Below are 12,774 nucleotides of genomic sequence, written 5' to 3'. Positions count from 1 at the left end.
ATTCACCATCATTCCAGGGGTGTTTTTAACTTTTCATCAGTACTAGGGCTCGTGCCACATACAGAGGCTCTAGCGACACCCCTGCTTAATTTTTGGGAAGTGATTGGTCACTAGCAAAAATGCAGAAGAGCATCTCTGAATGCTGAACTCTGAAATGAGGCTGCAGTTTGCACATGCTCACCGAAATTGGACAATAGAAGATTGGAAAAAGGTTGCCTGGTCTGACGAGTCTCGATTTCTGCTGCGACATTCGGATGGTAAGTTCAGAATTTGGCCTAAACAAAATGAAAGCATGGATCCGTCATGCCTTACATCAGTGGTTCAGGCTGCTGCTGCTGGTGGTTTAATGGTGTGGAGGATATTTTCTTGCCACACTTTGGGCCTCGTAGTACCAACTGAGTATCGTTTAAACACCACAGCCTACCTGAGTATGTTGCTGACCATGTTCATACCTTTATGGCCACAGTGTACCCATCTAGTGATGGCTGCTTCCAGCAGGATAACTAGTTTCTTGAATATGACAATGAGTTCGCTTTACTCAAATGGCCTACACAGTCACCAGATCTCAATCCAATAGGGAAACTTTAGGATATGGCGGAACGGGAGATTTGCTTCATGGATGCGTAGCTGACAAATCTGCAGCAACTGCATGATGCTATCATGTCAAAATGGACCAAAATCTCTGAGAAATGTTTCCAGTACTTTGTGGAATTTATGCCAAAAAGGCAGTTCTGAAGGGAAAAGGGGGTATGACGTTTGTATTGTAGTTCAGTGTTTCTACTATGTTTTAAATCGACACGTTCCCTCCAACGTCAGAACTCTGCAACTTGTGTATCAGCTACAGAGTTTCCCACTTATAAATACGACTTTGCACGGTCATTTATGTGCTAAGAATTCATTTTTACACTATTTCTGACTCCACTTGAAGGATATATACTCCATGAGCCCTGGACAGATCTGCTCTTAATGCCCTGCAGATGGATGAGGGCTGAGGAGAGAGAAGGCTTCCAGAGTTATGAGTGAGAATACATATGAAGCAGTGGCGAAGCTGGGCACGGACACACCCACTTCAACTCTGGCCCACCCAGTGAGAAATTGGTAATTTTCCAAATGGATGTAATTTATTAAACGATAATAATAACAAATGTCTTATTATACTATATATATTTAGTTTAAAAAAATAAATAAACTTAAGTTTTCATAGTCAATTACAGGCAGTTTCTTCATTTTCCCTCTTCCTATATATGCATACCATATGCTTGTCTAAATGGTGTCAAATGCACACGTTTGTAACGTTTAATTTGAAAATAGTGTAACAAATATCAATATCAGTCTTTAGAAAGTATATATTGGATATCCCAATTGAAACGAAGTTTTAGCAGTGAATTCGGACAGTCTACAAATGAAACCAGACCACCTGCGGTGATGGATTTATAGATTGGAAATATCTGAGCCAAGCCTGTTTGAAACATCATATTAGCAAAGGTACAGTGTTTTATCAGCTATACACGTCCTTTGTGGAAAGATACACATGCACGTTGTGCTAGATACTGTTCTCCACAACAAAATGCACATTTTCAGCTGCGCACATTTCTACGTCCCTGATGTTTACTCTTTTGAACGCGAACTGACAGGGACACTTAAAGGGATAGTTTACCCCAAAATGAAAATTATGATAATTTACTCACCCTCAAGCCATCCTAGGCAGGGCCGTTTCTAGCCAATTTGACGCCCTAGGCGAAATCCCTATTGCCCCCCCCAAATTATATATATATATATAATATAAATTCTTTCCAGCACACGTTTGTAACGTTTAATTTGAAAATAGTGTAACAAATATCAATATCAGTCTTTAGAAAGTATATATTGGATATCCCAATTGAAACGAAGTTTTAGCAGTGAATTCGGACAGTCTACAAATGAAACCAGACCACCTGCGGTGATGGATTTATAGATTGGAAATATCTGAGCCAAGCCTGTTTGAAACATCATATTAGCAAAGGTACAGTGTTTTATCAGCTATACACGTCCTTTGTGGAAAGATACACATGCACGTTGTGCTAGATACTGTTCTCCACAACAAAATGCACATTTTCAGCTGCGCACATTTCTACGTCCCTGATGTTTACTCTTTTGAACGTGAACTGACAGGGACACTTAAAGGGATAGTTCACCCCAAAATGAAAATTATGATAATTTACTCACCCTCAAGCCATCCTAGGCAGGGCCGTTTCTAGCCAATTTGACGCCCTAGGCGAAATCACTATTTCCCCCCCCCCAATCGGGGGGTTAATAAAGGCCTTCTGATCCGAAGCGATGCGCTTATGTAAGAAAAGTATCCATATTTCAACTTTATAAACCGTAATCTCTAGTTTACGCTAACTGTCATACTCGTGTTCATGAGAGAGTGGCGTTCCAGCGGATGATGTAAGTGTAGCCTAAGCTCTGATGAGAAGTGATCAACGCGGAAGCGCAGAGGAGAGAGCAAAACAAATCACCGGTCACAAATTAGAAGTACAAAACGAGGATCTGTAAAGGAAAATGTCGGAGGATTTCGATATAAGCCAAGAGGACACTGGTTTTACTTTGCTGTAAACAAAACCAGTGTCCTCTTGGGACAAAATTTGTGATAGCAGAAAAGGAACATTTCATGAGCAAGTTATAACATTTTGATGAAAGATTACTAAAACTAAAACTTTTTACTAAATTACTAAAACTTTTATTTAATTTTATTTGGAATAACGCGCTAACTGTCATACTCGTGTTCATGAGAGAGTGGCGTTCCAGCGGATGATGTAAGTGTAGCCTAAGCTCTGATGAGAAGTGATCAACGCGGAAGCGCAGAGGAGAGAGCAAAACAAATCACCGGTCACAAATTAGAAGTACAAAACGAGGATCTGTAAAGGAAAATGTCGGAGGATTTCGATATAAGCCAAGAGGACACTGGTTTTACTTTGCTGTAAACAAAACCAGTGTCCTCTTGGGACAAAATTTGTGATAGCAGAAAAGGAACATTTCATGAGCAAGTTATAACATTTTGATGAAAGATTACTAAAACTTTTTACTAAATTACTAAAACTTTTATTTTATTTTATTTGGAATAACGTGAACTGATGAATCTTGTACAATAAGGGATGTGTTAAAGTAAATATAGTAAATTGTGCATTAATGTTGAATTCAGTAAGCAGACCCCAGCAGAGACACACTGCAACAATATATGGATATTAGATGTTTTTTTAATAAAATCACTCACCGGAGAATTGTGCTGTGAAGGAAAAGCATTGTGAAAATCTTCCCTCTTCGTTCAGCTGAGGCAGGCTGAAGCTTGTGATAGAGCAGGTTCATATGAGGTGCTACAGCAGCCCCGCAGACTAATATAAATCTAGTCAAGATGGGTAAACTGTGCCACTTTTTACATTCACAATGCAAACAAGGTTATAGTGAAATATGAAATATTGCTTCTTTGAGCCTGCGGAAGCTTGTTTGTCTTGTTTTTTCCCCCTACATTTGTAAGAAAAAAAAATCGTTTTCATTTCCTTTGAATGGCGGCCTTGTGTTTGTAAGTGCTCGCTCTGATTTTTAGAAACAAATTTGGCCCTGACACCCCTGCCCTCGAGCTTTTTCAATTCACCAGTCTAATAGTATTTCCTGCCTGTTCCCAGGCAAAGTGCACAGGTACTATTAGTAGAGCCACTGACATTTACCCTACAGCGCAGCGGCCAATTTAAGAAAAAAATGCTTCATTTAATAATTCATGGCTAATATTCTTGACATTAAAACCAATTTACCTGACATGCAGAAATATACTTTGACAAGCATAAGCTGTGTTCAGTACAAAACATTTTATTTGAAGTTGTGCAAAATAACATACTGCATTAAGAGTCCAATGGTTAAAATCTGATTTTATGTTGACTAACAAGGCTTACGTCAACCAATTTACTCCTTTGTTTATTACATTTAACTGTTGTGTGGTTAATTGCTATTTGCTTTCCAGATCCTCATATTTCAAAAAGAATTTTTCTGAATTGTTTCATAGTGTGCTGAAACACAAATGTTGTTGCTCAAACCTATAGTTATTTAAGGATCTTGGAATATAACAAACAGGTCTCTTACTACTTTTACAATCATTTTAGGTTGCTTCTTGTCATTTTTGGAGCTTGACTGTATTCACTTACGCTGTATGAAAAAGAGCAACATGAACAATCTACCCAATATCTTCTTTTGTGTTCCAAAGAAAGAAAGAAATGTTTTGGAACGACAATGGAAAATGAACCTTAAAACTATTCCATTATAACTTTCTCCCCTTAGTGTAACAAGACAATATGAGACAAAAAGCACAAGAAAACACTCATTATAAAAACTTTATTTTGAATAAAACATATGGAACCTCATTACATGTAGTGTGTTCGGTCTTATCGATCTATCTCGGGTCAGAACAGCACAGCGTCGGTGACAGTGACTTCACTAGGAATCAACTTCAGAACAATGTTTCGCAGGTGTTCCAGTAATGTTCAAATCTAACACTTCACTGAAGGTAGCACACCACAAATACACCATGTAGAAAAATCAAAGGACTGCTGGGAAATCAAGGGAAAAACACAATGTAGTCATCGGGGCAGCTTACTTGCGTAGCAAGTGCAACATTATGGAACGACCTTTCCTTAGTTTTGTTTTTGGAAGTGGAGAGTGAAATCAATCGACAGTCACACCAATGAATGACTGATCATGTCTGAGGTAGCAAGGCAATCATGGCTTTCTCTAATTAAATTTTTTTAAACATTTATTTATAAAACTATACTACACAAAGATAAATCATCTTGGGCCAAACGTCCTAAAAATCCCCATTTCCTACATTTGTCTTTTTATAATATAATCTTTCTACATAATTTTGAGAAATACGGCATCTCTCAGCCACTCGTCTCTCCTGGAATGGATGCTTTATAGGCACAAAAGGGTGTTTTCGACGCGTTCGAATGTTTGTGTTGTACATCATCTGTGCGTGCGCTCTAGAAATGCAGTGAGGGTTCAGATGCGCTGCTACCCGCGGAACAAACTGTCGAAACAATGCTTTAAAGGGAGAGTTCACGGCAAACACTGTCAAAACAGGCTAAAGTTGAAGAGAATAATGCTGGGGGGGCAACATGCGCTAACAGTTTAGCATTACGAGATCGATTCGTCTTCATATCCACTGATGTTCACATCGTTTTCTGATTCAACTAATAACCACGTCTGTAGAAAGACAACGTGTCAGTTTGAACAGCAACTGATATGAGCTGAATGTGAGATATGTGGTAGCAGTGTGGTTTCTTGGTGAACGCAGAAATAAAAGCATACAGGTTATACGATAAATGGCCCCCATAACCCTAAATAATCATCCGAATATTAAAACAATGGGCAGATACACCTCACCACGTACAATCTACATGTTGATCAAATGTACAGTTGCATAGTACAGACAGACGCAGTAGTAATAGCCAATGAATGAACTGTGTGGTCCTGTTCCAGAGTCTTTGGGTTCGAGGACAAATATCTCTGTCGAGGGAACAGCCGGGAATCTGCATCTCTGGAACGGGAATCTTCTTGTCATGTCGAGTTCGAGACTGCTCTTCATGTCCGCAAGATTTCCAAAGTGATGTTTTGCTGAAAACCTTCACATCACCTGGACACAAACATTCATAATTGTTTAAGTGTCTATAATACATGAGCTAAGCATGGGAATCAACTATTCTGACCATATGAAATAGAGTGCTGTAGAAATTATGTATTTTTAAAGGCCAACCGGGAAGTTGGCATCACCCTGCTTTCCTCAACAAAATACACAACTTTTATGAATTTTGAAGCCTAAAAACAATTGCCAGTAGTTTGCGATTTTGTGTAATATCATTGCGCCTGCTGCACCCATAGTCCGGCAGCAAAGTTCCTTGATTATTACGCCCGGAATGAGAGTATAGTTCCTAGCCATATCGGCGACCCGGAGATCGGCTGAATGGATTCGAAAACGGTAAAACTCAACTGTTTAACTCTAGGGGAGTTGGAAAATGAGCCTATTTTCAAAAATAGTGGCGTGTTCCTTTAAAAGCTAAACGTAGGCTGTGATCAAACTACACCATGATCACATGACTTCAACATCACTAAGCCTCCGAAAACACTTTATTTCAAATCTACAAGTTGGAAAGTTTGAGTTATATTAGTTTGCAAGAGCGCAAATATAAACACATCAAGGCTGTAAAAGCAGACTAGTAAGTAGATGCATTTATTTCTTCGGCGTGATGTTGTTAAATATCCTCAGACAACTTCTGCGGTCTTATTTGGCCACAACGAGAAAATATCTTGAGTTTGTTAACCATAGACCATATTTCAGGCCTTTAACCAAAAACCATTGACTTTGATGATTGAAGAAGTTCAAAAAAAGCTAATTGGGTTCTGGGTTTTAGGACTCATTAAATGAATGCCTTGAGTAAGTAACTACTAATTCAGTAAGTGAAAGTGAATAATTTTCATATTCAGATATGTCATGAGTTTTGTGAGTCTTAATGTAATAGCATTTCAGAACTGTTAAAGGAACCAACCTTAATGAAACTTTCCTGAATACACTCTTAAAAATAAAGATTCTTAACTGGCATCAATGGTCCATAAAAAGAAAAAGAAACTTTTGGAACCTTCATTTTTAAGAGTGTAATAACTTTATTCTCACTTACTATACTTTTGACTATGCAAATGCTTCAAACCCAACTTCTTCAAATAAAACCAGTCAATAAATCATCACAGAAACATGACATATGGAGCTGCCAATCGTTCGGCTGTGATGGATCTTCTCATACAAGCTTGTCACTAAGATGTTTACATCCAATGATGGCTCGTAAAAACAAACACCAATTAAAAATGAATTTCTCCTTAACAGAACCACGATTGATAATGTTTCCATCCGAGCTGGTGCAAGCAAATTAATGGAGCAGGGAACAAAAATGCCCCATGCTTTCAGACTCATTTGCAAGGAGATTAGATAAGAAAACAGGTGAGGACTGATGGTAAAATGGCATTGCAGATTTTCCTTTTCTCTTTGTGGTCAGTGTGAATTACTGTGCTTTTACTGTTACGTGTGGTGAGACTTACCTTCGGCCTTGAGGACACACTTGACGCTACAGGACCCAGAAGGGAAAGACAAAGAGAGACACAATTAGGACAAAATAACAGCTATCCTAACCAAGACAGTCCTGACAAGAACAACACATGCAGACTCTCCACAACGGCTGAACTTTTAATTTAGAGCGTTCAAGCTCAGACTCATGGGATTACTCTTCTGAACACTGATCGCAGCGCTTTAATGAACTCTACAGGGAGACGACAGCAAACAAGAGTGAGACGGCTCCGAACACTCATATCACCTGTGCCTTCATTAAAACTCTCCCATCAAACAAAGAACATGGAAATGGCCCCATATCTTCTCCCAGACCGAATCTCATCGCACACAAGGGCCCAATGCAGTGAAACGACAATGTGCCAACATCAATATTTTACAGAGTTTCTACACTCTAAAAAATGCTGGGTTAAATACAACCCAGTGCTGGGTAAAATAGGGACAAACCCAGCAATTGGGCTGTTTTGACCCAGCCGGTTGGGTTAAATGTTTAACCCAACCTTCTGGGTAGTAACCCAACCGCTGGGTCAAAACAGCCCAATTGCTGGGTTTGTCCCTATTTCACCCAGCACTGGGTTGTATTTAACCCAGCATTTTTTAGAGTGTAGCTAACAATGCAAGCCAAAGTCTGGGCGGAATTCAAATTTAAGTTCAACAATAACAATAAAATCTTATCAGTAACTTCTAGGTAAGAAAAACTCTCAAGTCGCGAGCCATTACACAAAATGGTGTCTCTAAAGGCTTCGCTATGCAATTTTCTTCCAAACGACAGTGATTACAAACACAATTCACAATCAAAGCTCTCAGAATGCAGAAATGGGGGAGTTCTCAAAGGCAGAAGAGTGCTGGAGCTGGCAGACTGACAGTCGTAAGATGAGGGATTCTGGGATGGCGGTAACAACGGTTTATATAGAGGAAGAGGCAACCAGATTGAAATTGATTTTCGTCTAAAATTTCAGATGGATTTTGAGCAAAAAAGTTGTGTAGCAATGATTTACTAGAAGTCTATTTCAATTAATGAAGATACATAAACTAATAAAGTGGCTAAAGCCCAGTGCACACTCTACAATACTGCCATCTGAGACGCATTTCTGGGATTGTAAAGGATTTCTATTGTTGTAGGGCAAAATCGTTTGATTGGCGTTAGCAATTATGCGAAAGAAAATGAGAATAGGACAGAGGGTGTGAACCAATTTGAATACTGTCTATCCTAAATACTAGGGCTGGTCTGTAATACAGTGCAATGCATCACATAATTGGATGGCATCTTCAAGCATGCATGGCTGCTTCTGCGTAACACATTGTTTGTCAACTGTCATCTCGAGATGTCTTACAGGTCACCTGTCACAATGGCTGGAAGATGAGCGAAATTACCCGTCACTGCACAGAAAATACCTGCATGCAGATTGTGGCAGGTGTTAATTTCATACCCGAGTCTGTTTCGACTTAAACAATTGTGTAGTAAAGCAAAAAGAATGTGGGCAATGAAACAATATTAGAGTCAATCTGTCATTAGGGAAATTCTTAGCTATTTTCTGGTTCAAAAAGTCACACTATATTGCACGAAAGCATTAGCAGCGCCTCGTTATTTTTCATGTGACTGCATGGATTTATCCTTATATATCTTACAGAAACACATGCAAGACTCGAGTCTGCGTCCTCGCTTGTGATGCTGATGGAGCGACAGTCTTTCAATCAACCAGCAGCTTTGAAATGTTTGAGTGCAATGAGCAGTTATCATGTGAGACTTCCTAGATTCACGAAGTGGTGGACTGAGACAGATCTGAGATCTGATAACACAAACACCATCACAACACTTTCACTGAGTCAAGATCAAGGAATAACAAAAGTTATTAAAAATGCAAATGCACATTCACTTTTTTGATGCAACTGAAAACGGCTTGCATTTATTAGTGCAATAAAAGAAGCTGTGTGTATTTGTGTAATGCACTGTGAACTCATAATACAGGGCATTTTGTTGAGTGCAATTATGAATACTAGCATGCATTTCTTTGATGCTATTAAAGCAAAATAAAACAGCGTGGATCAGACACAACGGTTGTGTTCTCTCCTCCCCTCCACTCCTAACTCTTTCACTGTGTTGAGAAGTGATGGAGGGTTTCATGACACTTTACCTTAATGTGAGGTAAAAATGATTGCAGATATATGCTAATGCGAAGATGCAAACCCAAACAGTGCACCAACAATAGCATGTTAGTATTTTTCAATTCTAGCTTACTGTGTACGTAAAAGTATGTACTGGTGAAGTACATATTTTTAGTATGTAGTAGAGCAGGGGTGTCCAACCCTGCTCCTGGAGAGCTACCATCCTGCAGATTTCAGCTCTAACCCCAATTAAACACACCTGAACCAGCTAATCAAGATGCTCAGGGTTGCTTGATAATTACAGACAGGTGTGCTGGAGCAGGGTTGGACACCCCTGTAGTAGAGTATGCACACTTTTTCAGCAGGCTTGGTTCTGGAAGTATTTTTCTCATTCAGTTTCTTCATAGGCATTTCAAGAATTAAACAGTCAGTTTTAAGCAATAAACCAAACACTATCTCCAAGATAAATCCAGCCTAAGGTAGTGAGCTGGTCTGACAGGACAGATGGGTCTGGTTGGATGGTTGTAGATGGGTTTTGAGCATTTGTTAGCTTGTCAGACTGGGAGTCAAACTATACCAGTTTAAACAAGACTAGTGAATTACCTTCGGCTGGTAGAAGCAGTTTTTTTCCCCAAAAATGCAATGAAGTAAAGCTCAAGCACAAGTATTGAAAATTACGTAATCAAATCTGGAGCACGCTACCGGTGTTATTGTTAACTTAAACTAAACTAAAACTATTCAAAACATTTTCAAAATTGATTGGAATGAAGCTGAAATAAAATATAAATATTACATGAAAAACTGAAATTGACAACTAAATGAAACGCGTTGAAGTACTAAAATGACTAAAACTAAAATAAATTACATCTAAATAGAAATATTTAGCACATATAATTGCTAAAACTAAAATGAAAATATAAATATAAAAGCTAATTCCAAATATTAATAAATACTATAATAGTACATAAATATTATATGGGACCAATATAAAATGATTGACTCTAAATAAGTTTATCATACAGTTTTCCAAAATATACAAATATACAATATTTAATTGTTATTAGTAATGCTTTAAGGCAATGGCTGCTGTTCAGCAATTCCATGTTTTCAGTCACTTCTGATTGGTGGATCTCTCTTCAGGATTATGGGTAGTGTAGTACCTCACTGGAAATTACGCAATTAAATTTCTCTATGAAGGAAATTGAATGGGATTTTTTTTTTCCAGACCCCGACTGTTGCGCACTACTGGGATGCAGCCAAAGACTTCACTGCACCCTGGCAAATAAGGACGGAAGGAGGTCAAAAACCCAGAAGACAGCCGAGTATTAGCTGGCATGCTGAGAGATAGATTGAGAGCGGGAAAATCCGAGCGTTAGACTTACGAGAGCATGCAGGAAAACTGTGGTTAATCTGTTCCACAACCTCAGCCAGATCAGAGTTACTGTTAGCACACTGATGAAGAAGCTCATCTGAGGACACACACAGAATACACTCAGCAGATTATTACATAAAGAAGTCAATCAGAGCGCTCACCCAGCATTGTGTGTGTGTGTATCTATACCTGTGAGCTCGGCCTGTCCTGCTGTATCCTGATGGAGAGAGCCAGAAGAGGACGTGCCATTTAACTCAGGCTGGAAAGAGAGATAGGCATGATTTAAAATCAGCATAACCCAACTGATAGTAATACACTTACAATACAGTAACAAATATTGAAAAATATATTAGTGCTTCCATCATTACTGCTTATAGTCTTCCTGTAGGTGAAAGCAAGGTGGCCAGATATGTCAGGCTGGAATGTCAGTCTTTGCCTTCTTGGATATCGAATTATATTGTGTTTATTTAGCTAAGAGCCTTTGACAAGGCCATCTGGCTAAACCGAGGCCCAGTGCAGTGAGTCAGGCCCTCGGGAGACCAAATAAATTACTGTTACTCTAAATCAGGGCTCATTGAACGCCTGTGCTTGATTCACTGCGCTATTGGCGGCTGTTGGACTTGCTGGCATTGCTCGTTAGACCATGAAACCCATTGAAGGATAGAACAATAGCAGTTCATACAGTGTGGTAGAGCTGGAACTGAAGCTGGCAGGTGAATGTTAGTCTCAGCTTCACACTCCAGGGAAGGTTCAGGGACAGGTTGGTGCATGTTCAAAAAAAATGGGAATGCCTAAGAGAACAGTTCTTGGCCAGAATAAGATGCTAGGCTTTAGTTCCAATAATCAAAAGGCTACATAAGATTCAAACTGTATTGCGATAGAGTGCTGCAAGGGTGACATATTTTTGTTGGACAACATTAAAGTTAGCATTACCCTGGTTCCCATGACAAAAACCCAATAGGATTTTTCAAATGGTTTTTGGATTACTGCGGAAAATAAGCTCTGTGACCAAAAAGAGTTCATGATTCTTACACATTTTCATCAAAGTAATCTTCAGAAATGAACGTTTTTAAAATTTTGAAGCCTAAATACAATTGCACATAAAAGCGTAAAAAAAAATCATGCATAGTGTATAATTGATGTATTTTATGTTGTAGAATAATATGTGAAAATATCTTGAGCTTGTGTTCACCACAGACCTTATTTCAGGCATTCAACCAAAAAACCCATTGACTTTAGGACGATGGGACTGGAAGTGCTAAAACACTTATTTCTGGGTTTTAGGGCTCATTCCTTCATCCCTTTATACCTAGTGAACTTGCTGTCTACTGCCTACACAAGAAGTATCATCCAAGGCAGCATCGCAACTGAAAAGGAACCTCAAAAGTGATTGATTTGGAACGCTCTTCGTTGGCTTGTGCCACACAAATATCACTTCTCACATGAAGCACATGGGAAACTTGAGTGAAAACTGATTCCAGTAGAGTTTGACATTAGCATGTTGCTAAGCTAAAGACATCTACGACTCTAAGGGGCTGTTTACACGACACCGTTTTCAAGTAATAACTGACGAGTTTTTATGCATTTTGGTCATTCATTTATAGGGCTGGGTATCGAGTTCGATACTTTTTAGGCACCGACCGAATTGCCTCGATACCATCGAGTACCAAAAAAACGTCTTGTCGTTCGGTACCAAATTTCGATACCTAAGGGGTTAATCTCATCAGCGTCAGTGAGCCAATAAGCCTGCAGCACTAGCCGGTGTGTTGGACTAGAGGCGCAGTGCAGATCGATCTTGACATCCGCGAGAGCGATTCGAAAGCTCACGGAGCAGTCTGCTCTCTATAGCTCTAGTGGTACTGTAATACACCGATCGGTCTGCAGTCGGTGCACGTCACCGGTTACACTCAGAGATGTGGCTCACACGTGAGGCTGCAGTGTGAATGCGTCCCAGCCCCCTTAGATGTAAGGCTACATTTACACTGGTGCGTTTTTGTTTTAAAATGAAAACGATCCTCGTCATACTGGCATTTCCACTTTGTTTCAAGCCAGCTTTCCACTATCTCCGACAAACGACAAGCGACAGACCGGAAGTTATTCATTTCCAATGGAGAGGAGAGTAGCGCAGGAGCTGCGTGGAGCTCCGATCATATGCAGA

The 12,774-nt window shown here is 39.4% G+C and overlaps 1 protein-coding gene across 1 annotated transcript in view; it reads right to left on the bottom strand.

The window, feature by feature from the left end:
- Window positions 1-4,212: 4,212 nt before the first annotated feature.
- utrn (utrophin) overlaps window positions 4,213-12,774 on the bottom strand; it is a 223,342-nt gene continuing 214,780 nt past the window's right edge. Inside the window, exons 70-73 of the mRNA XM_016514969.1 lie at window positions 10,806-10,875; window positions 10,627-10,713; window positions 7,114-7,139; window positions 4,213-5,659 (exon numbers count right to left, since the gene is read on the bottom strand). Of these exons, the coding sequence (XP_016370455.1) occupies window positions 5,651-5,659; window positions 7,114-7,139; window positions 10,627-10,713; window positions 10,806-10,875 (192 nt within the window). The 3' untranslated portion in view covers window positions 4,213-5,650. The remainder of the gene's footprint in view (window positions 5,660-7,113; window positions 7,140-10,626; window positions 10,714-10,805; window positions 10,876-12,774) is intronic.

The sequence above is a fragment of the Sinocyclocheilus rhinocerous genome, unplaced genomic scaffold (assembly GCF_001515625.1).
Source record: "Sinocyclocheilus rhinocerous isolate Xijiao unplaced genomic scaffold, SAMN03320098_v1.1 scaffold1167, whole genome shotgun sequence".
NCBI classification, from domain to species: domain Eukaryota; kingdom Metazoa; phylum Chordata; class Actinopteri; order Cypriniformes; family Cyprinidae; genus Sinocyclocheilus; species Sinocyclocheilus rhinocerous.
Note: the sequence above shows the minus strand (reverse complement) of the source record. Positions and strands in the feature narration are given on the sequence as shown.